We start from the raw sequence: 27,720 nt of genomic DNA on the forward strand, positions 1-27,720 counted from the left end.
GCTCTCTAGCCTGGGCAACAGAGTGAGACCCTGTCTCTTTAAAACAAATACCTGTCTTCACCAATAAGTCTTCTCCTGCACTTCCAGGCTAAGATAATTATACTTCTCTATTCCCATAGCTTCTTCCAGTTATTACTATCACAACTTACCTTACCATATTGAAATTATTTCATGTGTTCATCTCCCTCAATCTGCTCCTTAACAGCAAAGACCATATTTTATATCATATCTTTACATTCCTCAGGCTTAGAATAAAATCTGGAACAAATACATACTTAAATGTTTTCTAAAGAAAGAATAAATGCCAGGCCATTACCATGGCTCATGCCTGTAATCCTGAGACCAGCCTGGCCAACTGTCTCTACTAAAAATACAAAAATTAGCCAAGCGTGGTGGCAGAAGCCTATAATCCCAGCTACTCAGGAGGCTGAGGCAGGAGAATTGCTTGAATCCAGGAGGCAAAGGCTGTAGTGAGCAGAGATCGTGCCACTGTACTCCAGCCTGGATGACAGAGCAAGACTCTATCCCAAAAAAAAAAAAAAAAAAAAAAGCAAGCAATAAATGAGAGTAAATTTACCAGGTAACTTAATATACATCTCCTCTTCTCCAAAAAGACCTAAGTGGGTAACTATGTGTTAGTAACACCTAAACCTTGATCTGTAACTCAGATCTCTCCCCTAAGCTTTTGTCATGTTATAAACTATTATCAACCAAACATCTTTACTCACATGTCTCACATGCATTCAAATTCAATTTAACCATAATTGAATACATTTTTTCCTCAAACCATTTATGTCGAATGTGCTTATTTCCTCATATGGCCATTTTTGGTGAACAGATCCAACTTCTCAAAATCATGTCATTAGAAACCTCAGAATCATCCTAAATGCCATCCTAAATGTCTCATTCCTCACACCCAAACATTTATGAAATCCTGTTAATTTACTGAGATCTAAGCTTTCCATGTTTGGCGCCTCAGGTTCAAACTCTTGCTTCTTCAAACCTGTGCTAAGGCAACAGTTTACTAATATTAACGGTCTCACTGCCTGCAGCTCTGAATCCCAGCAATCTACTTTTCATAATGCCAATAAGAGTAGACTGATGTCTCTGAAATGCAACATCAATTTTACTCCTTTGCTTGGCATTCTACTGTCTATAACAGAAGGTCTAAACTCCTTAGTATGCCATAAAAGTCTTCAATGATCTGGACCCCGCTTTCTTTGCCAAACTATATTCCCACAGTCATACTGAACTTTCTGCAGTTTCCTAAGTGCAGACATGCTTCCTTATATCTCTATATGCTCATGCAATTAGTTCTGCCCCAGCATGCTCCTACAGAAAACCCATCTAGTGATCTTCCAAGCCTGAGGTCTAGAGTGATTCCTTTATAAAGCTGTCCCTGACCCATGCCCCCACCCCAATACTACTCCAGAAAGAACTGATCCATTATTCTTCCTTTGGGTTTCCATCAATTTCATATATGCCTACCATAGCACCTATTTATCAATTCTAACATCTATTTACTGCAAATCTGTCTTCCTCCAGGAGATTACAAGCTATTTAAGGTAGAGTGTTCCCTAGTTTCCCTAGTACCTAATACAATTTTAAGACACACATAAGATGTTCAATAAATGTTTGTTAAATGAAACGGTGAAGGCTAAAAAGTATTTCTATTAGTTTTTAATCCTGTGGTAAAACCAGAGTTCACAGTAACATAATTTAATATACAAAACATTAGGTTGCCCCAAGAGCCACAGAGGAAAACTCCACTTTTTTAACAGAAAATGGCTAATGGGCATACCCCATATACTTCAACTATCATCAACAAATTATAATGAGTGCTTACACCATTTAAATAACACACATTATTCCTAAGTGCAAAGTAAAGGTTGTTTTTAATACTTTCTCATCTCACCAGTCTGCACCTTTCTAACTATTCTGTCTCTCTTACAACCTCATGCTATCCCTACATTACATAAAGGAGCCTCTATCAGGCCTGTCCCAGTCCTACCATGTCCTTGTAATGTTCCATGTTCCAAAATTAATCCATTCTCTCCCATTATTTCAGTCAAGTTTCTCATTCTCTTAGTGGGACAAAACTCAGCTAGATGTTGAAGGAAAGAAAGCACTCTCCAGAAATCTAAGTACATTATCAACATATGAATAACTAATGTGTCTACTATTCCCAAAGGTTGTCTGCAAATACTAGTAATAAATATAAATAAATAATGAATTGTTATGAGAGAAAATTTTTGAGATATTTCCCAATGGGCAAAGAAGGGAAGGAAGACAGAAGAACATCTACTCATGACTAAAAAAGTTTTAATCAAGTTATAATAGAATGTGCACAGCTTTTAGCTGATTTCAGGAAAGCATTTATGAATATGAAATATGAGAAAAATGCTGGGCACGGTGGCTTACGCCTGTAATCCCAGCACTTTAGAAGGCCAAGGAAGGCAGATCACTTGAGGTCAGGAGTTCAAGACCAGCTTGGCCAACATAGTGAAACCCCCCTCTATACTAAAAACACAAAAATCAGCCAGGCATAGTGGTACACACCTATAATCCCAGCTACTAGGGAGACTGAGGTGGGAGAATTACTTGAACCTAGGAGGTGGAGGTTGCAGTGAGCCGAGATTGCGCCACTGCACTCCAGCCTGGGCGACAGAGTGAAATTCGATCTCAAAAAAAAAAAAAAAGAAGAAAGAAAGAAATATGAGAAAAAGAACATTTAAAACTCACTGTACTGTTTTGTGACTCAAATATGATATACAGGAAAATAACTGATAAATGGCAGTTTCCATATAATTGAAAAAAAACTTGGGATCCAACTCTAGAAAGGACGTAGAACCAAGTATTTGCAAGAGTAAATCTATACTGCTTAACACTGTGTTTTCTACAGACCTTAAAAGAACCTGTACTCTTGAATTAGTTTTCCATACCTTTTCTGGATGTGTTGAGAAGACCTAAATGAATACATACATGAAAATGAGATTTTCTGAAACCTTATACACCTTTCTTAACTTTGGTTTTTCTGAGATGAAACTAAGGCTTTTGTGTTTTAGAAAATAACAGCCACCAATGAGGTGCTCTCAAAAATGCTTTTTAATTCTTATATAATACTTAGATTACCAAAGATATTAATTACAGTAAGTCCTCACTCAACATTGTTGTCTTGTAAACTGTGACTTTAGGCAAAATGATGGGGAACAAAACCATTGTTTTCTTATCAACCTTATGAGGACATAATGTTTAACTAACCAATGTTATTCAAGGACCTGGTATATGTCATTTCACTTAAAAATCATAGTTTCCAAGAATCTGTATCCATGATATTAAGTCAGGATTTACTGTATAAATATTTCCTAGTCAAAAGCCTATGTGAGGCCAGTTATTCTTTCCTCATTTTGAGGAATCAAAGTGAGAGAGGTCTTGACTTGAAGAACAAAACAATTTCTTTCCTATTATTACAAGATAATGAATGGGTAATCAAGCCCAAAGTGCAATCAATTTCTAATTAACCCTAGTTAGGCATACTCTAAGCAATATCAAAAGCATTTAAATTATCCCTGTGTTCACTATGAGGTTGACTTGCTAGTAAATATGACCATCATTCAATCATTTATATTTGATGTCAGCAACCTTCTTTCTTGATTTTATCTTTTTACTTCAATAAGAAGCCCACTACTTACATCGGTGTGTATGTTTTCTTTTTCCTCTCTTACTCTACATTTAAATACCACATGCTTGAGGAAGAAGATAAACAGGTAATATTTTTGCATTTGCAGAAGTTCTTTAGAAGCACACAGACTCTTCAATGATATTTCCTTTTTTTTTTTTTGAGACAGTTTTGCTCACTGCACAGGCTGCAGTGCAATGGCGCAATCTTGGCTCACTGCAACCTCTGCTTCCCGGGTTCAGGCGATTTTCCTGCTTCAGCCTCTCAAGTAGCTGGAATGACAGGCGCCCAACACCATCCCCGACTAATTTTTTGTAGTTTTAGTAGAGATGGGGTTTCACCATGTTGGCCAGGCTGCTCTCAAACTCTTGACCTCAGGTGATCCACTCGCCTCAGCATCCAAAGTGCTGGGATTACAGACGTGAGCCACCATACCCGGCCCAATGACATACTTCTAATCATACCATGAATATTTTATTGTAGTTCTACCACAAGACAGTAAAACGTGTTTCTTGGTATATCTGTCAAAATTTCCTTGTATTTGCAACACTTTTTCTCTGTATATCTACATACATTTGTTCTAAGAAAAATGCTGTATAATCTGCTTTTTCCAATTATTCACCTTCCCATATTAGTAAGTATATTTCAAGCACATCACTACACAGTACTTTGTAACATTCCACTGTATTAACATAACATCATTTAATCAATCCTATATTGTTGACTACTTGAGTTTTCATATTTTAGTAATTATAAACATAATGATAAATACATTTGCACATATATTTTTACAACACATTTCTCATTGTTTTCTAACAATATGCTAGAAGTAGAATTTGAAATAGAGAGGGTGAGAGAAAGGGGCAGAAAGATGAGGAAGATGAAGGAAACAAAGGAAAAAGATGACAGAGGGGTGAGATAAAGCATTTTTTAAAAAAAGATATAAAACAGAATGTCCACATTTATTAGCAGAGTCACTGCTTTATCACTTTCAGCAAGTTCCTATTAAATTTACCTAGGCTGAAACTCTCATAATTTTTTTCTTCCTTAAATAGCCATGGGTGCTACTAATTTCTTACAGTCTTAACAAAATGAACTATTCTTCTGGAAGCTTATTTTCTCTGCCTGGATATTTACAACATTAATTTTTATCTTTAATATTAAAAAATATTGCTGGACTGAGACTTTGTAAGAGTCTTTTTACACTGAGTATTTTTCTTCCTAGAATATAGCAGTTTGTACACACAGGTATTTTTTTAGTACAGACGTTTTCTCCAGCTTATCTTTGATTATTGTTTTGCCAGCAATTTCTAACTTTTGTTTTATGTTTCAGAAAATGAATTACCACGTTACACAGCTTTATCTTCCCTGTCCTCCATATCTAGCTCTCCTCTCTCATTCTTTTAGCATTTCATTCCTCCTGGGATCTAACAATAAACTTCCACCAATCTAATGTTCTACCATATAGTGAATTTTCTCTCATTTCTGCAATGTAGTGGTCTTTTGTGAGGATATATCAAGGGTTGTAAACTAGATGTATATTTGTATTTCAGGTTATCCTCTGATTATTTTTAAACTGACTGAATTGAGGGTGTGAAAAGAAGGAGAAAGAAGGAGAATCAGGTGGGAAATGAATGTAAATGGCTAAAAAACAAAAACAAAAATACTGTGGCAATTTTTTTAAATAAAAAATTCAGGGCCAGGCACAGTGGCTCACAGCTATAATCCCAGCATTTTGGGAGGCCGAGGCTGGCAGATCACAAAGTCAGAAGTATGAGACCAGCCATGCCAATATGGTGAAACCCCATCTCTACTAAGTGCAAAAATTAGCCAGGCATTGTGGCGCACACCTGTAATCCCAGCTACTTGGGAGGCTGAGGCAGGAGAATTGCTTGAACCAGGAGGCGGAGGTTGCAGTGAGCCGAGATCACGCCACTGCACTCCAGCCTGGCCAACAGAGCAAGACTCTTGTCCAAAAAAAAAAAAAAAAAAAAAATCATGATAAAAATAAGAATTTAAGGCCAGGCATGGTGGCTCATGCCTGTTATCCCAGCACTTTAGGAGGCCAAGGTGAGCAGACTACGAGGTCGAGAGATCAAGACCATCCTGGCCAACATGGTGAAACCCCATCTCTACTAAAAATACAAAAATTAGTCGGACATGGTGGTGTGCGCCTGTAGTGCCAGTTACTCGGGATGCTGAGGCAGGAGAATCGCTTGAACCTAGGGGGCAGAGGCTGTGGTGAGCCGAGATCATGCCACTGCACTCCAGCATGGCGACAGCGCAAGACTCCGTCTCAAAAAAAAAAAAAGAATTTAAAAAATTTAAATGGAAAGAGCTGGAAAAATAGCAAACATTCTTGAGAACATTAAATTTCCAAACTCAAAGGTATTTTTGTTTTCTTACACACTTTCTGAAAAGCTGAATTATTAACAGAGACTATCTTAGACAAAATATTTGGGGACATTAATTTACTAAATCAACAAAACCTTTACATTAAAAAGTTGTAATCAAACCAACTAGTGAAAGATATCTTAATCACACAGAATAGCATTAGGCATGCATGAGTAGCAAAACCAAACAAAGCTTCTTGTTAATAATGAAAGATTATATTATTTTTATAAATGTTAAGGATAGAAAGCTTCAATGAGACTGAATTGGTAGAAACCACTTAGGGGAGCGCTAAAAAAAAAAAAAGGCTATTCAATTTAATAACACAAAACTGAAAACAACTTAGTAAAAATAAATATAATTTTAACTAAGTGATAAAACAGAAAAAGATTATCAAACCTTTCTTAAAGATATTTTTCATTCAAACCAAGAAAAAGCAATCAAACAAAAAGAACTATAAGAGTGATAATTTTGAAAACCTAACATTTTCTTAGAGGAAGCCATAATTTTGCATATTAATTACTTACTAAAGGGTGCTTTTTGAAATGTAAGAGAAAGTTAAGAATTGAGAAATATTTAACTTTCATAAGGAAAATAATTCAGTGAAGGTAGACATATATACAAGTTTAAGACAGTATATGTTGGCATACTCATTGAATTTTTAAGGAAAGAATGTGTACGTATTACAAACAAAAATACCTTTCCTTCTAATCTACCATTCAAGAAATCCTGTATAACAGCCATAAAAATGAGGATTGAGGGTAGAAACAAAAAAGAATAAAATACTTCACTTCATTTATTCAAACACACAGATTCATCATTGCGGTTAGTTAAAAAAAAAAAACACACACACACACATTCTAATAATATAACTTTAACTTCTGCTTTTATATCTTCTAGCAAGATAGCTAGACAGAGAGCTGGCATTTACTGTAAAACTTTTCTTCTCTAGTAATTGTAAAAACTAATTTTTGGACACTGGTGTATATTATAAAATCTTAATTACTTACTACTAACTGATATCAAACAATCTACACCTTATTTTTACTCTTCACCTTTGCAGAAGATGCACATGGTTCTATTCTCATTTCTAAAGATCAAAGCACATTAGAAATTACACATATGCTTTGCTTGCCACTGCATAAAACATTGTTGCTTTTTGACACTGCATTAAACAAACACATTCTCAATTATCAGGTAAGAAATCAAACTTGGCAATGGAAGCATGAGGACCCAATAAATTGGATGAAACAAAATAATCAGCTTCTTTCCAACTATAACACTTTTTATCTGATGTATAAGAATAGGAAGTAAGAAAAGCTGATTAAGTAACATGTTAATAAGATGTTAAGAATGAGCATTAGAAAACAAAAGAAAATCCTAAAGTTATTTGGAAAAAGTAATTTTTAAAAAAAAAAATTAAGAGACAATGAAGACTAGTCAATCTTACCAGATACCACATTAAGTACTATACTAATATAAATTGATAATGACTGATGGAAAAGATGTGATGTTTTAAAGTCACTTAATAACTGCTGTCAAAACACCCATCAATTCAGAGAAACAAAATTAACTTTTAAAATACATACTGCATATTATATACCCTGCTATGGTCTGATTGTTTGTGTCCCCCCCAAAAAAATCACACATTAAAACTTGATTCCCAATGTGATGGAATTAAGAGGTGGGGTCTTCAGGAGGTGACTAGGTCATAAGGGTGGAGCGCTCATGAATGGAATTAGTGCCCTTATAAAAGAGTCATATTTCACTCTTCCCATGTGACAACACTACTAGAAGGTGCTATCTATAAGGAGACAGTCATCACCAGATATGGAATCTGTCAGTACTGTGATCTTTGAATTCCCAGTGAGAAATGAACTATGAGAAATAAATTTCTGTTGTCCATAAGCCACCCAGTTTACAGTATTCTATTATAGTAGCTTAAACAGACTAAGATATACTCTAATAACCCTCAAGAAAAAAGTATGAAAAATATCAAATTCATAGAAAATGAAAGTACGGATATCCTAACTATAAAGAGGAATTTTTATGTCTTTGTTTTTTACTCTTTTTTTGTTTTGTTTTTTTTTGTTTTTTTGGGATGAAGTCTCGCTCTGTCGCCCAGGCTGGACTACAGTGGCGTGATTTTAGCTCCCTGCAAACCTCTGCTCCCAGTTCAAGTGCTTCTCCTACCTCATTCTCCTGGGTAGCTGGCATGACAGGCGCACACCACCATACTCGGCTAATTTTTTTTGTATTTTTAGTAGAGATGGGGTTTCACCATGTTGGTCAAGCTGGTCTCCAACTCCTGACCTTGTGATCTGCCCACCTCGACCTCCCAAAGTGCTGGGATTACAGGCATGAGCCACTGTGCCCGGCCTGTTTTTAACTCTTAGAACAGAAAAAAAAAATGCAAAGGAAAGATGAAAAGAGAAAACACTGATCAAAACCAATAAATCCAAAGACAGCAAATTCTGTCTTGTCCTCAGTGCTCTGTTGTTTACTTGCACCTAGCACAGGTATAGTATGTGTGTCAACTTTGCCTTAAGGAACAGTCATGAATGACCACACTCTAACCCAACAATTTCAATCTTAAGAGTTTGTTTTAAACAGTTCTGCATATATAACAAACACTCAACAAACTCTGCAAGGGATTAATTATAAAAAAAAATATATGTGCAGCAAAATGTAAATGTAACACATCCCCAAACTCAAAAATATTTAAACAAATGGCATATTATTAAAATGCTAGGTAGGAAGACACCACAGATATATAGAAAATGCACATGAAATATTGATGAGAGAACAGAAAATCATGACATTACACAAAATTACATTTATATACTTACAGAAGAAGCCACTGAGATTTACAACTATTTTTAGATAAAGTCTTATTGTAATTTCACATCATATAATGTAACATTTTAATAAAATTTTGTTCTTGTATCAATTCTTAAAATGATTTGAAATGTTATAAAATATTAATATAAAAAGCAAGTGAGAGTATTTTTAAAGGGTTAGGCATAGAAGCCCAATAAAAACTAGCCTATCCTGAATGCCTGGGAAGTGTTCAGGGCAGATGAAATTTCCAAATGGCTTAAATTACTGACACTTTACTTTTCAAATTAAATCTTAGAAGATATATACACATGAATTTGCCTGACTTCTCAAGCAGAAAAGATAATTAAAATTATATTGTACACGACATATTTGGGGGTCCCATGAAGAACACATGAACATTTACCCTGGAGAGTCACTGAAATGTACATAGCAATATTTTCCTATATTGCTGTTACTTGTTTCCTATGTCTGTTCAGTATATGGCCCTTTTTCTCTTCTTGACAGTGCCTTTCTTTCTACAGTTGCCCTGCTTTTTCTTTTAGTATTGTTGCTTATAAACTCATAGCACTGTAATTGAGGGTGCAAAACAGAACTGTCACATTAAGCCAAAAAGCAGTGTGTGACACAGCTCCCAAGATGACTATGTAGGCTCTAAGGTCATATTCCAAATCTGCCAAACACAAACTTATTTCCTTCATTTGCAAAATGCATGTAATAATAGAACCTAAGCACAGGTTGTTCTGAGGACTAACTGAGATAAAGTCACTTAAGTATTTAATTGGCACAAAACCTGGTATACAGTAAACACTCAATAAATGCTAGCTATTTTTTCCTCCTACTATTGTCTTAAAAATTAAATAGCTCTTTTTTTTTTTTGAGACAGGCTCTCACTCTGTCACCCAGGCTGAAGTGCAGTGGTGTGATCACGGCTCACTGCAGCCTCAACTTCCTGGGCCACCTCAGCCTCCCAAATAGCTGGTGCACACCACCACACCCAGCTAATTTTTTTTTAGTATTTTTTGTAGACACAGGGTTTCGCCATGTTACCCAGGTTGGTACCAAACTCCTGGGCTCAAGTGATCCGTCTGCCTTGAACTCCTAAAGTGCTGGGATTACAGGTGTGAGCCACCACGCTTGGCTGCTCAATTTTTTCAACAATATATATGCTTGTCCACGTCCATGCTCCCGTGTATGTGTGTGTAGAATGAAGTCTAAAAAAAATACAGGTTGAGCATTCCTAATCTGAAATGTTCCAAAATCTGAAACTCTTTGAGAACTGACATGAAGCCAGAAGTGAAAAATTCCACGTCTTGGCTGGGTGCGGTGGCTCATGCTTGTACTCCCAGCACTTTAGGAGGACGAGGTGGGCGGATCATGAGGTCAAGAGATCAAGACCATCCTGGCAAACATGGTGAAACCCCGTCTCTACTAAAAATACAAAAATTAGCTGGGGGTGGTAGTGCACGCCTGTAGTCCCAGCTACTAGGGAGGCTGAGGCAGAATTGCTTGAACCCGGGAGGCAGAGGTTGCAGTGAACGGATGTCGTGCTGCTGCACTCTGGCCTGGTGACAGAGCGAGAATCCCTCTCAAAGAAAAAAAAAATCCACATCTAATCTCATGTGATAGGTCACAGTCAAAATTGTGTTTCATGCACAAAATTAAGAACAGTGCATAAGGCTGGGTGTGGTGGCTCACACCTATAATCCCAGCATTTTAAGAGGCCGAGGCAGGTGGATCACCTGAGGTCAGGAGTTTGAAACAAGCCTGGCCAACATGGTAAAACCCTGTCTCTACTAAAAATACAAAATTAGCCAGGCGTAGTGGTGCATGCCTGTAATCCCAGCTACTTGGGAGGCTGAGGCAGAAGAATCACTTGAATCTGGGAGGCAGAGGTTGCAGTGAGCTGAGATCACACCATTGCACGGTAGCCTGCGCAACAAGAGCAAAACTCTGTCTGAAAAAAAAAAAGACGTGCATAAAATAACCTTCAGACTATGTGTATAAGGTGTATGTGAAACATAAGTGAATTCTATGTTTAGACCTCAATCTCATCCCCAAGATATTTCATTAAGTATATGCAAATATTCCAAAATCCAGAAAAACCCAAAATAAAAAAACATTTCTGATCCCAAGCATTTTCAATAAAGGGTACTCAATCTGTACTTCAAAAAGTTAACAGTGTTTCAATGAAATAACACTTCCTCATAACTAGGATGGCTAAAATTAAAAACACAGGTAATAACAAATGGTGAGAATTTGGAGAAAAGGGAAGCCTCATACACTGCTGGTCAGTATGTAAAACGGTGCAGGAACTTTGGAAAATAATTGAGTAGTTTCTTAAAAAGTTAAACATAAATTTATCATGTGGCCCACCAATTCCCTTCCTAGTTTGTCAACCTAGAAATAAAAGTTTATGTCCAAAAACTTATATACAAATATTCATGGCAGTATTATTCATTCAACCCAAATATCCATCAATTGGTAAATGGATAAGCAAAATGTAGGCTATACAAACAATGGAATTCTATTCTTCAATAACATGAAATGAAGTATGGCTACAAGCTTTATGAATGAACCTCAAAAACATACTGAAAGAAACCAGAAACAAAGACCACCTGCGTATTAACTGCATTTCATGAAATGTCTAGAACAGGCAACTCTAAAGACAGAAAATAGATTAATGAATGCCTGAAGATAGAGATGACAACGAGAGCACCAGGGATGTTACTGAGGTAATGGCAATATTCTAAAATTGGATTTATGCTGATGGCTTAGTAATTCATTAAATTTACTAAAAATCATTATACTCAAAAAAAGTAAATAGTATGTAAATCATCAGAAAGTTGTTTTTCAAAAAGTTAACAGTGGTTATCTTCAGCTAGGAGTATCATGGTAAATTTCTGTTGTTGTAGTTGCACTTTTGAAAATTATTTGAAGGATTCTTTTATTAAAAAAATTAAATTATCAAACTTACTAGAATTATAAAAGTAAACTGAGTAAAAGCCATAGTGAATCTCTTCTGTATAAAGTGCTTAGCCTTCATGATATCTACTTTGGCTGCTTGTATTTTTATTATTTCATTTCTCAGCAAAGTTCTGATAGATGAGGTTTTTAAACAGCTGATTAAATGACGTCTCAGCTGGACAAAGTAGCTCACATGTGTAAACCCAGCACTTTGGGAGGCCCAGGCAGGCAGACTACCTGAGGTCAGGAGTTCGAGACCAAGCTGGCCAACATGTTCAAAACCCTGTCTCTACTAAAAATACAAAAATTAGCCAGGCGTGGTGGCATATGCCTGTAATCCCAGCTACCCAGGAGGCTGAGGCAGGAAAATCACTGGAACCTGGGGGGCAGAGGCTGCAGTAAGCTGAGACTGCACCACTGCACTCCAGCCTGGGTGACAGAGCAAGACTTCGTCTCAAAAAAAAAAAAAAAAGTCTCAAAGTATACATTTTTGTTAAGAAAAATTAATAGCTTCACATGGAGTTTTCTAAAGACACTGCCAGTGGTAATATAAAATATTTTAAAGATTTTCAAAGCCTTTTCTGAATGAAAAGATAACATAGGTTATATAAATAAATTTAGTTATATCAAGTCTAAGTCTAAGCAAAACAAAGTATCAAAAGCAGAACACAAAACTTTTTAAATACTTTTACATACTTGAGCCCAGACCTTTTCTTTAAAGAAGCTTTTCAAAAGCCTCTACTTGTAACACACTAAAGCCTCAGAATAACTGCTTTCGAGATTCACGAAACAGTCAGAGATGAGCCAAAGACAGCATTTGACTGTGTAAACATATGTATAGTAGACTCTGTAAGTGGAGAAAGAAATCAAAATGGGTCTGAAAAGTTAGGATAAAAGGGAACTTGCACTCATTTCCTAAGGCCTCCTTAACAAATTACCATAAATTTGGTGGCTTAAACCAACAGAAATTTCCTCTGATAGTTCTGGTGGCCCAAAATCTAAAATCAAGGTCACAGCAGAGCTATGCTACATCCAAAAGTTCCAGGGAAGAATACATCCTTGCCTCTTCCTACTTCTGGCAGCTTCTAGCATTCCATAGCTTGTGGCAGCAGTAACTCTGATCTCTGTCTCCATTTTCACATGGCCTTTTTCCTTTGTATGTGACTGTGTCCCTTCCTCTTCCTTACAAGGACACCAGTCATTGGATTTAGGGCTCACCTAAATGCCCTAAGTTGAGGATCTCAATTTTACCCCAAGATGCTTCACTAATTACATCCACAAAGTTCCTATTACAGGAAAAGAACCAGACAAATGAAAGGCTCATTTCTTTAGTAAAAACCTCCCAGCAAAAAACCTGACAAGACAAAATTGAAATTATTTTGTCATTTTTTCAGTAGAAAATATCCTATTATATCATCAGAAAATTCTATCATTAAAACATTCTAAATACATATAAAAGGCAAGATGAAAATTTTTACTATATAAAAACATATTTCCCAAAGGCTTTTTCTATCCTAGTGTCCTCCATTGAGGTGAATGCCATCTTCCTCTACCCTGAAGCTCTGGCTACGAGACTGGATGCCAGCCCCTCTGTCAACCAACACATCAGCAAATCCTGTGAACTCCAAAATATAATTCCAAATGCACACAATTATCACCCTTTCCACTACCACCAACCTAGTCTAAGGCCCCACAGTCACTGGCCACAGTGAACCTTTAAAAATATAAACATGCTGACACTAAAATCCCAAATCTGCCCTCCCCTCCTACCTTTCCCTGTCTCTCTCTCCCAGCCACACAAGCCTCCTAGCATCCTCAAACAAACCAAGCACACATCCATCTGGCTGTTTCCTCTGTTTCTATTTCATCCAAGCATCGGAAAGACTAACTCCTTCATTTGTTTCACTTCTCTGCTCAAATGTCATCTCACAGATAGGACTTTCCTGACAACTCTATCTAAAGCAGCACTCCCACCCTTTTCCCTTTAACCTTCTGAACTATTTCTTCAGATAACAATCTGAAGATAAGTTTGTTACTATCACCCTCACCCCACTAGAATGTATGTTCTATGAAAGCATATTTAGTTCACTGTTGTATATCCACCACTGAAGTCGAATCTAGCACATATGAGTTCAACAAATATCTGATTGAAATAGATACCTAGTTTGGAATGGCAACGATAATTTACTCATGTATATTTTTCCTTTTCAAATATCCTTCCTCCATTATGTGAGGAATATTATCACAAATATTTCCCCAAATTATTTCCCATTCACAATTTTCTCTCTAAGTTAAACCTTACCAGGAGACACAAATGAGTTACCTGCCCCTAGATGGGGTTGGAAAGAAAGACAGCAAACAGTCCTCTGATCTCTATCATTTCCACTGCTCCTTATTTCAGACTTTCTTCTCCTTCCCACACTATCAATACATCTACTGCTTTCCCCAGACCTGTGTTTAGGGAAACGCAGGTTTGTGTACTGGTTTGCTCAAACCTATTCTGGAAGATGGTCTCACCAATAGTTCGGGTTACTGTACCTGCCTTTCCTTCCCCAGTGTCCGAAAGTAAGTTCCAAGGAACAATGTGTCCTAGGGGAGTTAACTGAGTTAATAGCCAATGAAAAAGGATCACATAAATTCAGGAAAAACTTCATTAAACAAAATTGAGTGGGTGTCTTTCTTGGAGGACTTTTCAGAATCTTAACTATGTTCATGTACATTATAAATTTCCAAGATGGAAATGTACACTGTGATCCAAACTTATTTTTTCAACCCAAACTTACTTTCTTCAAAGAGCTTCTCTAAGAACTTGTACTCTACAACATTTATTTTATTCAACACTATTCTGGAGCAAGTGTCCTAAAAACAAATCTGAAATGTGAAAGAAAAGAACAAATGCAAATAGGCTTTCAGTTACGTCACTAATTATACTCTTTTCTTCTACCCATCTCAAAAATTCAGGTAGCCTGGCTTATTGAAAATACCTTTCACTTTAGATATCGAAGGAGGTTTAAACAAAGATTTGTTAATGAATTTAAATTATAATTAAGGTGTTCACTGATGGCAGGATATTGTTTGGGGATAAATCATTTTTTCATAAATGGTGAAAAGTGATGAAAATTAAGTTACCAAAAGCATAAAACCAGGGACCAAAGCATTCAAGTAATTTCCCCTCCACCCACATATCCCTTTTTATAACACCACCAACCAAAATAAAGGGGCAGAAGGAAGCAAGCTCTGAAAAGTTTGAGTCTCAATACTGTATTTCTGGATGAAACTATAATTATAGGTAATAGACTCTTATATAAAAAAACTAAGTCAGCAGGATCACTTTATAATATGATGAATAATATAAATTCATACCCTGATGCAAAAATTACTGGAACCTGGGGGGCAGAGGCTGCAGTAAGCTGAGACTGCACCACTGCACTACACTGCACAACAATTTTGTCTCCATTATTTTCCCATATTCCACCTGGGAAACCACCCTTAACCACTGCCAGTATATGCCTCCCTTCCCTTTAAAACTTTCTTCTGGTCACCTCTTTCACTCTTATTTTGTATCAGTGCCAGTTTCCAACCTTCAACTCTTTCATCCTAACATTTGCAGAGTATCTTCATAGATATTCGATGTCAGAAAGCATAAACTGAACTAGTCACAACACTAACATAAAAGAAACTCCTAAACCTTAGAGGCCTTACTGGAATATGTCCCAACTTCACCCTTCCTAGCAGAAAAACAATGCTACCTTCAAGCCCAATCCCACAACAATCCTAAATTCTTATAAACTAAAAATAGCTCGGCTGTTGTCTCATCTGCCAGCAGATGGCCAGACTATTTTTAAGTCAGGATTCTCGAGAGCAGGAATGGATCAGGCTAAGCTAGGGCAGCCTAGACTCACTCTCTCTGCAGAGCTGTAGTAGGGCAAGTACCAAAAGAGGGCAACCTGGAGCTGTTCCTGGGCCTGTGGGCTTCACATCGGTTGTGTGTGTGTGTGTGTGTGTGTGTGTGTGTGTGTGTGTGTGTGTGTGTGTGTGTGTGTGTGTGTGTGTGTGTGTGTGTGTGTGTGTGTGTGTGTGTGTGTGTGTGTGTGTCGGGGGGGCGACTTTCTTTTTTAACCATTCTTTACTTCAAATTAAAGTCTGACATAAGATAATTTGAAAAGACGTTTTATATTAACTCTGCATCCCTTTAAAGGTTTATTTTTCTTTCTGTGAAAATAAAAGTTCCTTGATATAGTATCTTTGAAAATGGATTCTGTTTTAATAAAGTAAAATCTACCCTAATCTAGATGATGTCTCATAAAAGTTATACTTTTTAGCAAAAAAAAAGTTTTAAGAATACATGATAAGCTGCAATTTCATGAGTACAGTTTATAGAAAATCTATTTATAATTGGTCATTATGTTAAAAGGTAGCTGAATTAATTTTGAATGGCAATACTCTGAAATCTACTCACATCCCAATACAATGATTTTCAAACAAAAAAGGATTAAAAGTCTGACATACTATGTATTTTCCTGTTTGCTGTCCATCTCCCTTCAACTGTATGCTTAATAAATATTTGGGGGAAGAATGAATATAGACAGGTGGGTATTCAGAAGGGTTACAACACCATCTACAAAATGACCTCTGTAACTCCACCATCCAACACCCACCCACTCACTATCTATAGACCAGAGATGACTAAATCAGGCCTTTCCAGTTTGCTTTCCCATCCTGCTCTCTGGGTACATAGATTACTCAGACCAAAGTGGGCCTGGCCCCAGTCTCAATATTGAAGAGGAGGAGATAAGCCTCTAATGGTTTTCAAGGACAATACATATTCGGGGATACCATCTTCCCGCAAGACATACTTTCTGCAAAGACAAAATGAGTTATCCCTATCAATTTATGTTTCGGTGGTGATGTAGATAAACTGCAAGGGAAGAAACAAAGTTCACCAGGAATTAGCTACCATAAGATTACTGAGATTTTGCTTTGCAGGGGGCTAAATGTAACTTTATGAAATGCTGGCTGGGGGGGAATGCCTTATACATCTCAAGTAAATAAAGTACTCTGGCGCCTAGGCCCTGCCTAGATAGTCACATTCCTCATAAAAAGCTTCTACTGAGCTTCTACAGAGGGGGTAAAAATGTAAAAACTGGCAAATTTGGAATAGACAACCCTGGTACAGTTGGCACACACATCAAGTAATCTCTACCTCCAGAAATGGCAAGGACCATTTAGAGAGCTATAGGCCCTCTAAAGATGCTGCTGATGAGTGGTAGGAATATTCAATGCACGAGTTAACAGGACAGTGCATTCACATTCATGGCACATTAGAGGAGAGGTGACCATACAATCATTAAGTTCAATACCCTAATTTTACAGAGAACTCAAGACCCAGGGACTTGGTTAATACTACAATGTAACAGAACTGGGATTTAAACCTAGGATCTGAGACTCTCATTCCAGTTGGCTTTCCATTAAAATATGCTTATTTATGTTACTATTTTGGAGAAGGAAAATACATACATACACACAACACACTCCATTTCTTCAGTTTGATACCTACAATTTAACATATTAAAAATATGTTGTAACATGAAAAATCTGAATTATAAAAAACTTAAGGCCAGGAGAGGTAGCTCACGCCTACAAACCCAGCATTTTGGGAGGCCAAGGTGGGAAGATCTCTTGAGCCCAGATTTGGAGACCAGCCTGGGCAATATAGAGAGAACCCATCTCTACTTAAAAAAAAAAAAAAAAAAAATTAGCCAGGTGTGGTGGTGTGCCTGCAGTCCTAATTACTTGGGAGGCTGAGGCAGAAGGAATGCCTGATCCTGGGAGTTTGAAGCGGCAGTGCACAGGTGTGCCTGCAGTCCTAATTACTTGGGAGGCTGAGGCAGAACGAATGCTTGATCATGGGAGTTTGAGGCAGCCACTGCACTTCAGCCTGGGTGACAGAGCAAGCCCCGTCACAAAAAACAAACGACAATTTATAACTTTAACTTGAATCTCTCTGAAGTTCTTTAATCTTCAAGTAATTTATAAATCTACATATAACAATTATTTTAAAAAATCCTAAAATCACTTTCTCCCCATTCTCACCCCAACTTAATAATTATTCCTTTCAGGACCTAGATATGAATTCAGTATTTGCCACTATACAACTGTCTTCTCATACACCAGGAACAGTCTTTTGTTAGCTACAAAAATAACAAAACAGAAATCTCTGGTCCATGAATAAGGCAAAAAAATAAACTTAAGCCCATTATACTACAGATTCAAATTTTTTAAGATGAAATTTCTTCGATGTTTTCCATATTACCAACGATGTAGGGGAAAAAAAACTACAGTATATTACCGCAAATTAAATAGTAGCCTTCTGTTTATTTTAATAATTAAAAGCTAATTTTAAGTTGTCTTGACCTCTTAACTTCAGCATACTTTAAGTTATTATGGATTTTTCCCCTTTCAAGAACGCTTTTTTTTCCAAAGCCTGTTTAACAAGCTTCCTTTTCTTGCCAATTTGACCCAGTGTATTTCCAGTGCTATAAACTGTAAGCATTAGGAATTCATCTTTATGTTAAATGTTCTGGTCTCTCAAACGATTTCATCTTTGATAGATGCAATAGATCTAACAATGTTGTCCCTTTAACAATTCCTTATCTGCCTAACCTCATAGGTATTGTCGGATTTTCCCTGCTGCGAGCTTCATTACACTAGATCTCTTCCATCTGAACTATAAATCACAATTCAAGCTTGAGGGCAGCTGCCACTGTCCAGACATGTGGCTGGTGGGTGTCATTGTCTTTTTCATTTTCCTCATTTCAAACCCTTCCTTCCCGTGTCACCTAAAGCCATTTTATCTAAAGGTTCTTTGCTTCCCTGCTTTCATGCCGCCACCCCCACCGTCACCCCTTAACCACCGGTCTTGTTCTTCCAGGTCAGCCCAGTCGAATACAAAATTACTCTATGTTTTTCCTGTGGCGGAGGCGGAGAGATGTCAGAATGAGCTGTACCTCTTGCAAACCCCTTCTCAAGACTGTCAACAAGGAAACAACTTCAGCAGCCTATCCTCCCGAAGTGCCTCGCCAAACGAAAAAGTTATTGTTAATTATGATACGGAACCCTTCCCACGCCCAATCTTGACATATCGGCCCCACCTCAATTTCCAAGCTAATAAACAAGAGCTCATCTTCTGCTTCATCACAAAGGGTGGTATCCAGTCTGTACCTTACGATAAAACAAAATCCTCTCACTCTTAAGTCCATCCCTCGAACCCAGGTGCCCCGCGTTCCCCGAGCCCAGCTCACTGCCCTTCCTCCTCTACCCCGCCTCTGCCCCACATCCAGTCGAGTTTCTGTCAACTCCAGCCAGGCTCCGCGAGGGCTCCCCGAGGTCAGAGGTCCGGGCCTCGGGCAAGCCCTGGGCGACCTCAATCCCCGCGGGCGCCCCTGTCCCGTCCCCTCCGCCCCCCTCCCCACACACAGCACCCCAAACCCCGGGCCTCCTCGCCACTCACCTAACGCTACCTCGCAAGCTTTGCGCAGCTGGGAGTGATGCGCCTTCTTCACTTCCTTGTCGGCCAAAATCTTCTCCAGGGCCCGGGTCAGGAACATGTTCTTCGTCTTCTTCCCCTCATACATGGACGCGGAGGAGGCGGCGGCGGCCTGTCCGACCCGCGGCTCCCAGTGGCTGGAGGGAAGGAGGAGGAGAGGAAGGAAGAGAAGAGAGAAAGGAGAGGGGTGGAGGGGGAGTGGAGGCGTGGAGGGCAGCGGCAGGATCAGGAAGGGGCGGGTGATCGGGACCAGCCGCGGGGCCGGCGCGGGGCGTCGAGGTCCTCGCCGCCCCGGAGAAGCCGCACCTCGAGGGCCGCGCCCGTCGGGCCTCCGCTTCTCCTGGCCCGGGGGTCGCGTCCCGGCCGCCCCTCTCACTCGTCCCTCCGGCCCTGGCGGCGGTGAGTAAGCCCGGCCCGGAGGCTGTCTGCCCGGGACTGAGGGACGAGGTGGTGGCGGCTCTTAGAGGCCCGGCGAGAGCAGGGCTGCCCTGGCTACTATGGGGATTAGCACCCGCCGCAGCCGCGGACTGGCCTCCATCACCGCCAACCTGCCCTGGCCGCCATGTTGGGAGGAAACGACGCGTCACGCAGCGGCCAAACGGCTGTAGAAGAGGAAGCGGCGGCGGCGGCGGCGGCGGCGGCGGCAGCGGCGCTGCCTGCCCAGAGCTGCCGCGGCGCCGGGAGGCTGGGGGCGGAGGGCGGTGCGGGAGGAGCGGCCCGAGCCGCAGCGCTACGGCGGCCCGGCGGGGCCTCCCGCGTTCTCCTGCAGGGCGGTGTGGGGCGTGGCGGGCGTCCTGTGGCGCCGCGCCCAGCACTTCGGGCTGTTGACTGCGGTCGGGCTGCGGGACCAAGGATCCCCCTACTCGGCACCCCTGCTCCTGCCGGGTGAACAAGACTCCTGGCTACTCTGCACCGGCTTCTCTTAACTTTCTGATGGAAGTGCAGTCCTTTGCCTTCCAGGGGTCACGGGAACACCCGCATCGCCCGTTCTCAGCCGCACTGGGTCTCCGCCTGTAGTGCTGGACTCTAAAATTTCCTTCCCCTGTGTGCGGAACTGCTCTCCGACTACCTCAGGGAGGATTCTTTTTTGGGAAAAGTAAGCTAAAACCTATTGATAAGAGTTCAAAAATGTTTCACGTTTTTCTCTCTCAGGCGGATAAATCGATAAACGGCGGATAAAAAATAGATTTTAGGTCCCTTCTGAATTGACTCAGTTAAGGTGAATGCTTGTAAATAAGGTCCCTTAGAGCCCTGTGTTTCTGTGCTTTTAATACTAAGATTTAGTCCAGGACAAGTAAACCAGTTTTAGAATGGAAAAGCTTTACAAACAGATTATACACACGTGACCATGTGTTTGCTTTAGTCTGAATGTAGAATTCAAATTTCTGCAGTATTTAATTTCTACAGTTTCCTTCTGAGCAGAAAATTATAAAGAATACCATAAAAATATATGCAAACAATGTATATGGTGATCTAGGGTCAAATCTCCAAGTTCCAAGCTACTGTTTCTTTGTCCACACAGGTTCCCTTATGTTTAGTATGCATCTGTCACTGTTCTGTTTTATTAGATTGCCTTAACTATGAGCTTGTCCTCACGCAACCATCCAAACCTAAGGAAGGAGAAACTTAAGTGACTTGGTGAACTTAGTGAAGTGACCAGATATGGGAAGGCTAAAACCCAGAGGAAATAAAATGGAAAACTTGAAGGTGACAAATTAAAGTGGAAAATAGATTAATTTTTTTAAACTTTATTGTCCTAAGAAACAAATCTATAAATTCACTAATTTTATTTTAGAGACCATCTCTAGATTCCTGGAAATGAAAGATTCATTATACTCTTAGATCAGATATAATACTGATTTCTGTGTATACATTAATAAACTTTTTTAGAACAAGTTCCATTTCATTTTTTTCTTCCCTTCTTTCACAGGTGTTGCTCCATTTCTAATTAATCTTTGTTTCTTCATAATGGAATGTTGTGCCAGGTACTGTTGAAGGTACTAGCTGATCACCAAACCCATTTACTCTTCTTTCTTAGTATAGAATTGCATTGTCCAGCCTCCCTTGAAGTTAGGTGTAGCCATCCAGCCTTAACCCATTGTTAAAAAAACAAGAAGAAACTCCCACAAGCAATCTTTCATGCTTTTTCCCTTCTTTTTTTTTTTTTTGGTAGAGATGGCAACTTACTATTGTTGAACTTCTGGCCTCCTGCCTCAGCCTCCCAAAGTGCTGAGATTACAGGCATAAGCCACGATGCCCAGCCTCTCTTTTTCCTTCTATGGCCACATGCTGAAGATGGCAGAACCACTAGTTAGGAGTCTTCATTCCTGAATTGGAACTCTTGGAGAAGAACCGTCTACCCCATTAGGAATACCTATTTTGGACTTTACATGAATGAAGCAGACTCTTCAGTTATGTTTAGCGGTCAGCTTTATCCTAACAACATACTTGGGATTCATCGATGAACAAGACAAGCTGGCACCTGTAGTCCAGCACTTTGGGAGGCCAAGGCAGGAAAATGGCTTGAGACCAGGAGTTCCAGATGAAACTGGGCAACATAGCAAGACCCTGTCTCTATAAAAAATAAAGAAAAATTAGCCAGGCACAGTGGCATGCATCTGTAGTTGCAGCAACTCAGGAGACCGAGGTGGAAGGATCACTTGAATTCAGAAGTTCGAGGCTGCAGTGAGCTACGATATGATAGTGCCATGGCATTCATAATCACTTGTCTGCTTGCTTTGCTTGTTGATTGGTTGCATGTTTCTCTATCATCTATTATATTGCTGGCATAGAGAAGGCCTTTGCCAGCAATATAATAGATAATATAGAGAACACTTATACACTATACACTTATAGAAACTTGGATAAATGAAAGGCACCAGGCTAAGTCGAGCACGATACCTGCCCTTTTGGACCTTACAGTATAGAGTAGGAAAAAGATACTAAACAAGTCAGTAGTGAATATACAATTACAAATCTGTTAAGTATGATTAAAGAATAGAGTGCTGTGGGGGAATCTACTTTGGATATGGATTCAGGAATGGCTTCCCTGAAGAAGTGGCATTTAAATTAAAACCTGAAGGAAGAGTAGACATTAGCCAAACTAAGTCATGAGTAACTTTCCAGACAAAGTCTTCTGGGGTAGGGCGAAGCTTGGCAAGTTTCAGAAAACAAAACAAGGCAGTGTGGCCAAAAGTTAGGATCAAGGGGAATGGTGCCAGTCAGGATGAAGAGGGAGCTAGGAACAAGATCATTCAGAACCTTGTGGGCCATGTCAGGGGGTTGCGATTTCATCCTAACAGCAACAGAAATGCATGGAAAGGTTTTAAAAGTGGGGGATGAAGTAATCAAGTTGGTGATTTAAAAATAATCCCTCTGTTACATGGAGAATGGATTGGAGGGAGACAAGTAAGGATGTGGCAAAACATTAAGGAATTGATTACAATGACCAATGGCTTGGTCGGGTCCAGGGCCACCAAGCAAGGTTGTGGAGATCATTCCCTGCACAATGGGGCAAATGGGGCTGAATTTCAGCCCCACTATCTGCCCAAAAGAAGAGGCTCCGGGCCGGGCGTGGTGGCTCATTGCCTATAATCCCAGCACTTTGGGAGGCTAAGGTGGGTGGATCACGAGGTCAAGAGATCGAGACTATCCTGGCCAACATGGTGAAACAAAACTTAGCTGGGCATGGTGTCACACATTGGTAGTCCCAGCAACTTGCGAGGCTGAGGCAGGAGAATCACGTGAACCCTGGAGGTGGAGGTTGCAGTGAGCTGAGATCACACAACTGCACTCCAGCCTGGTGACAGAGCAAGACTCTGTCTCAAAAAAAGGAAGAAGAAGAAGGCTCCGGGCCAGGCACAGTGTCTCACACCTGTAATCCCAGCACTATGTGAAGCTGAGGCAGGCGGATCACGAGGTCAGGAGTTCAAGACCAGTCTGGCTGACATGGTGAAACCCTGTCTCTACTAAAAATACAAAAACTAGCTGGGTATGGTGGTGCATGCCTGTAGTCCCAGTTACTTGGGAGGCTGAGGCAGAAAAATTGCTTGAACCTGGGAGACGGAGGTTGCAGTGAGCCAAGATTGCACCACTGCACTCTAGCCTGGGCAACAGAGCAAGACTCTGGTCATCTTAAAAAAAAAAAAAGCAGCAGCAGCAGCTTCTTTTCTCTAATTTGCATTAGCCCAGAAATGGCAGTGGTGGCATGGAGATGGAGCAAAGTATTGGGATATACTTTGGTGGCAGAATGGACAGGACTTAATTAACTGGAGTGCAGGTTAGAGAGAGAGAGAGGTCACAAATGAATACCAGGTTTCTGCTGGGAACCAGTGAACAGTTGGAAATGCCATTTGTAGAGATAGGCTAGATGGAAGATTTGAGGGTAAAGAGTGAGTTATCAGTTTCAGAAGAATCAATTCTTCTGAGATAATGACCTAACCCTCCCAGAAGGAATGATTTACATCTTTCTTTGTCTGAGAAGACAACTCATCCTTTTCCCTTGCTGGGTTTAGAACTTCACCCAAAAAGTGGTGATGATTGAGGATGGAGTAGGGTAGGAGTAGTCTTAGGAAGTGGACACTCCTATCCACTTGAAACTCAAGATACTAACTCAGACCTGTAGCAAAATAGAGTAAGACTCTAGAATAAAGCTGATGCTCTTGGATATTTTCAGTATTTTGTTGACAAGTACACAGGGAGTGGCAAAGGAGATTTTTACATGAAATTATGAGTACAGGCTGAGCACAGTAGCTCACTGCTATAATCCCAGCACTTTGGGAGGCTGAGGTGGGTAGATCACCTGAGGCCAGGAGTTTGAGACCAGGCTGGCCAACATGGTGAAACCCTGTCTCTACTAAAACTTAGCCGGGCATGGTGGTGGACACCTGTAATCCCAGCTACTTGGGAGGCTGAGGCAGGAGAATCACTTGAACTCAAGAGGCAGAGGTTGCAATGAGCCAAGATAATGCCACTGCACTCCAGCCTGGGCAGCAGAGACTGTCTCAATAAAAACAAAAAGGGCCAGGCGCAGTGGCTCATGCTTGTAATTCCAGCACTTTGGGAGGCCAAGGCAGGCAGATCATGAGGTCAGGAATTTGAGACCAGTGTGGCCAACATGGTGAAACCCCATCTTACTAAAAATAAAAAAGTTAGCCAGGCATGGTAGCAGGCACCTGTAATCCCAGCTACTTCGTAGGCTGAGGCAGGAGAATCACTTGAACCCAGAAGGTAGAGGTTGCAGTGGGCTGAGACTGTGCCATTGCACTCTAGCCTGGATGACAGAACAAGACTCCCTCTCTAAGTAAATAAACAAACAAAAAGAAATTATGAGTACAGGCCAGGTGTGGTGGCTGACGCCTGTAATCCCAGCACTTTGGGAGGCCAAGGCGGGCAGATCATGAGGTCAGGAGTTTGAGACCAGTCTGGCCAACATGGTGAAACCCTGTCTCTACTAATACAAAAATTAGCTGGGCGTGGTGGCAGGTGCCTGTAATTCCAGCTACTCTGAAGGCTGAGGTAGGAGAATTGCTTGAACCTGGGAGGCGGAGGTTGTAGTGAGCTGAGATCGTGCCATTGCACTCCAGCCTAGGTGACAGAACAAGACTCCATCTCAAAAAAAAAAAAAAAAAAAGAAAGAAATTATGAGTACATTCCCCTGTATATATATTTCTTTTACTTTTTATTATTAATGTTGTTTAGTGCTAATACAGCTATTTAAATAAATTCAATCTCAGTAGTCACTTGTACTTGACTTCTTGCAGTTTTCAAAACATCCAGATTCTATTTCTGAATTTCTAAAATACCTACCCTCTAAATTTTGAAATATATTTTTCTTATACATAATTGCTGTCCTGAGTACATTTTGCCTCTCAATTTGTAATCTCATCTTCCTATCACCTAATTCCCCCTCATCATTTTTACTTTCATCTGTTAGTTTGCTGTACTGGCTGCTATGGCTTTTCTTCTTAGATTATTTTCCCACTTGTTTCCAAAGAGTCAAATAATATCAAGCAATAAAAAACTTTGATCTGGGTTTTAGCATCTTTGTTGGTGTGCTTTATCATAATCCTTTTAAACATAGATATACATTCAGTGTAACACAAAGATTAAAATCTGAATAAAAATTTAATGCTGAGCATATTTGATTGATGTTAAAAGCCAATATTAGTTAACATAAAAAATAACATCATGTTTACTTGACTTTAAAAAAACTATATAATGCCTCCAGTAGTCTTTCTCACATAATCTCAGAATTCTGTTAGTTTTCAAAACATTCCGTAATCTGACTCCTGACATTGGTAGAGGAGGAAAAAGCATTATTTTCCCTCTACGCATGTTAAGTTAGTTCATTGGCTGGGGCTCTGCAGATTAGATGGACAAAAGACAAATTGATAAAAGCAAACATTTATTAACCTCTTGGTGGCACAGTGATGAGTAACTCAAAAGGGTGGTGGTTAGAACTTGTTCTTACATAGCAGCTTGAAAAAATAACAATACATTTTTAGAAAAATTCTGTAAAGGAAAGGACTTTGAGTTTCTAGCGTAGCAAATTTGGGAAGGTGACTATATGAGAGAACTAGCGGAATATGAAGCTAGGTAATAAACTTTGTTATGTATTATTAATTCCTAAGGGTCCAGAGTTGTCTCCAGTGATTAACTTCTGTCCTTCCTGGGAAAGGGGTGGGGGGTGGGGGGGATGAGGAGGAGACACATTTACAAAGCCAGGATTACAATTTGGCAAGCCTAGCTCCAGAGCCCATACTCTAAATAACTAAATTATACCACCTCTGTAACAGTTTAGTTTGTCTATAAAAGACAAACGTGCCAGTCCCTTTGCCTCAGATATACACTTGTGGGCACTCATGTTCCAGCGCATTTGCTTTTCCAAACCACCCTCTGCCTTTTATCCCCATGCAACGTACTCACATAAACACCAAGTTCATTCATTCACACCTGTGTGCCTTTTTGTTCGTCTTTCAGTGATCCAGAGAGCTCACTGCCACCTTTCTTTTATTTGTTCTCCCCAAAGGCTTCCCAACCTTCAAAGTCTCTTTGAAATTCTATCCTCTCCTAAAAGTTCTTTCTTCTACCTGCAGTAACACTATTCTCTCCCTTCTATGTCTTACACCATTGCCTACCTCACACTTTATGCCTGACCGTCCCCAGTAGTGTTTAATTCTCTTAAGTTTTTGAAGACTAGGCATACATGAAAAGATAAGGCAGCCAACTTAGCAAAAGATGAGAAACATTGATTAAACAGAAACAATCAGTTTTGCTGAGACCACAATAATGTCATGACTAATAGAAGAAAGGCCATCTCCAAAGTAAATTGTCTGCTTTCTTGCTTTTCATGTAAGCTAATTTGATATTCCACTTGCACCAGTCTGCTTGTTTTTACCTCATTTAGTAAGACAATAAATGGATATAGTGTATCTTTAGCCAGGCACAGTGTTTCCTGCCTGTAATCCCAGCACTTTGGGAGGCTGAGGCGGGTGGATCACCTGAGTTCAGGAGTTTCAGACCAGCCTGGCCAACATGGTGAAACCCTGTCTCTACTGAAAAAAAAAAAAAAAAAATTAGCAGGGCATGCTGGCATATGCCTGTAATCCCAGCCACGTGGTAGGCTGAGGCAGGAGAATCACTTGAACCCGGGAGGCAAAGGTTGCAGTGAGGCGAAATTGCGCCACTGCACTCCAGCTTGGGTGACAAGAGCGAAACTCAGTCTCAAAAAAAGAAAAGAATATAGTGTATCTTAAAAACTGGGTGATTCTACTTGTTGTCCTCCAGGAAAGGTATCAAGGCATTGGACAGGGCAGATAGAGGGAGAGCATGGTGCATTAAAAAATTTTATTTGGAAAGAAAAGCAAGCAAATTTTCATTTAATAAGAGACTATAAGGTGGTATTTGATAAAGAACATTCCAAAAAGTTAGAATGTAGTTGCAAAAAAAAAAAAAAAAATTACAAATCTAGAGCCATATGGTTTTCTGTGAGTTTAAAACCATCCAATGCTAATCTTTTACGGAATAATAAAATTGAAAACATAAACTCTTAAATTTTCTTAGAATGTTTGGGTTTCACAATTCTCTAGCATGATGAAAGATACTTACTTTCAATCTATAGCACTATACTACTTTACATGGTTGTAATTTTTCCTGAAAAGTCATACTAATGATCACTGCTACTTATCAGGTATTTACTTTGTATGAAGCTCTTGACAAGCATTAAGTCACTTAATCCTTACACAACTCAGTGATATATATATATTATTTCTTTTTTATAGATGAGAAGGAAAAAAAG

General features: G+C 39.6%; 1 protein-coding gene and 1 long non-coding RNA gene across 3 annotated transcripts in view; one reads left to right on the forward strand and one right to left on the reverse strand.

Moving 5' to 3' along the window:
- ARFGEF1 (ADP ribosylation factor guanine nucleotide exchange factor 1) overlaps positions 1-19,998 on the reverse strand; it is a 147,139-nt gene extending 127,141 nt beyond the window's left edge. For both annotated transcript variants that reach the window (XM_064384256.1, XM_064384255.1), the window contains exon 1: positions 19,386-19,998. In XM_064384256.1, the coding sequence (XP_064240326.1) occupies positions 19,386-19,509 (124 nt within the window). In that variant the 5' untranslated portion in view covers positions 19,510-19,998. The remainder of the gene's footprint in view (positions 1-19,385) is intronic.
- Positions 19,999-20,059: 61 nt separating this feature from the next.
- LOC135277956 (uncharacterized) overlaps positions 20,060-27,720 on the forward strand; it is a 29,155-nt gene continuing 21,494 nt past the window's right edge. Inside the window, exons 1-2 of the long non-coding RNA XR_010345490.1 lie at positions 20,060-20,517; positions 21,352-21,406. This is a non-coding gene — a long non-coding RNA (uncharacterized LOC135277956). The remainder of the gene's footprint in view (positions 20,518-21,351; positions 21,407-27,720) is intronic.

This window comes from Aotus nancymaae, unplaced genomic scaffold (genome assembly GCF_030222135.1).
Source record: "Aotus nancymaae isolate 86718 unplaced genomic scaffold, 86718_ANA_hifiasm-v0.15.2.pri h1tg000036l, whole genome shotgun sequence".
In the NCBI taxonomy this organism is placed as follows: Eukaryota; Metazoa; Chordata; class Mammalia; order Primates; family Aotidae; genus Aotus; species Aotus nancymaae.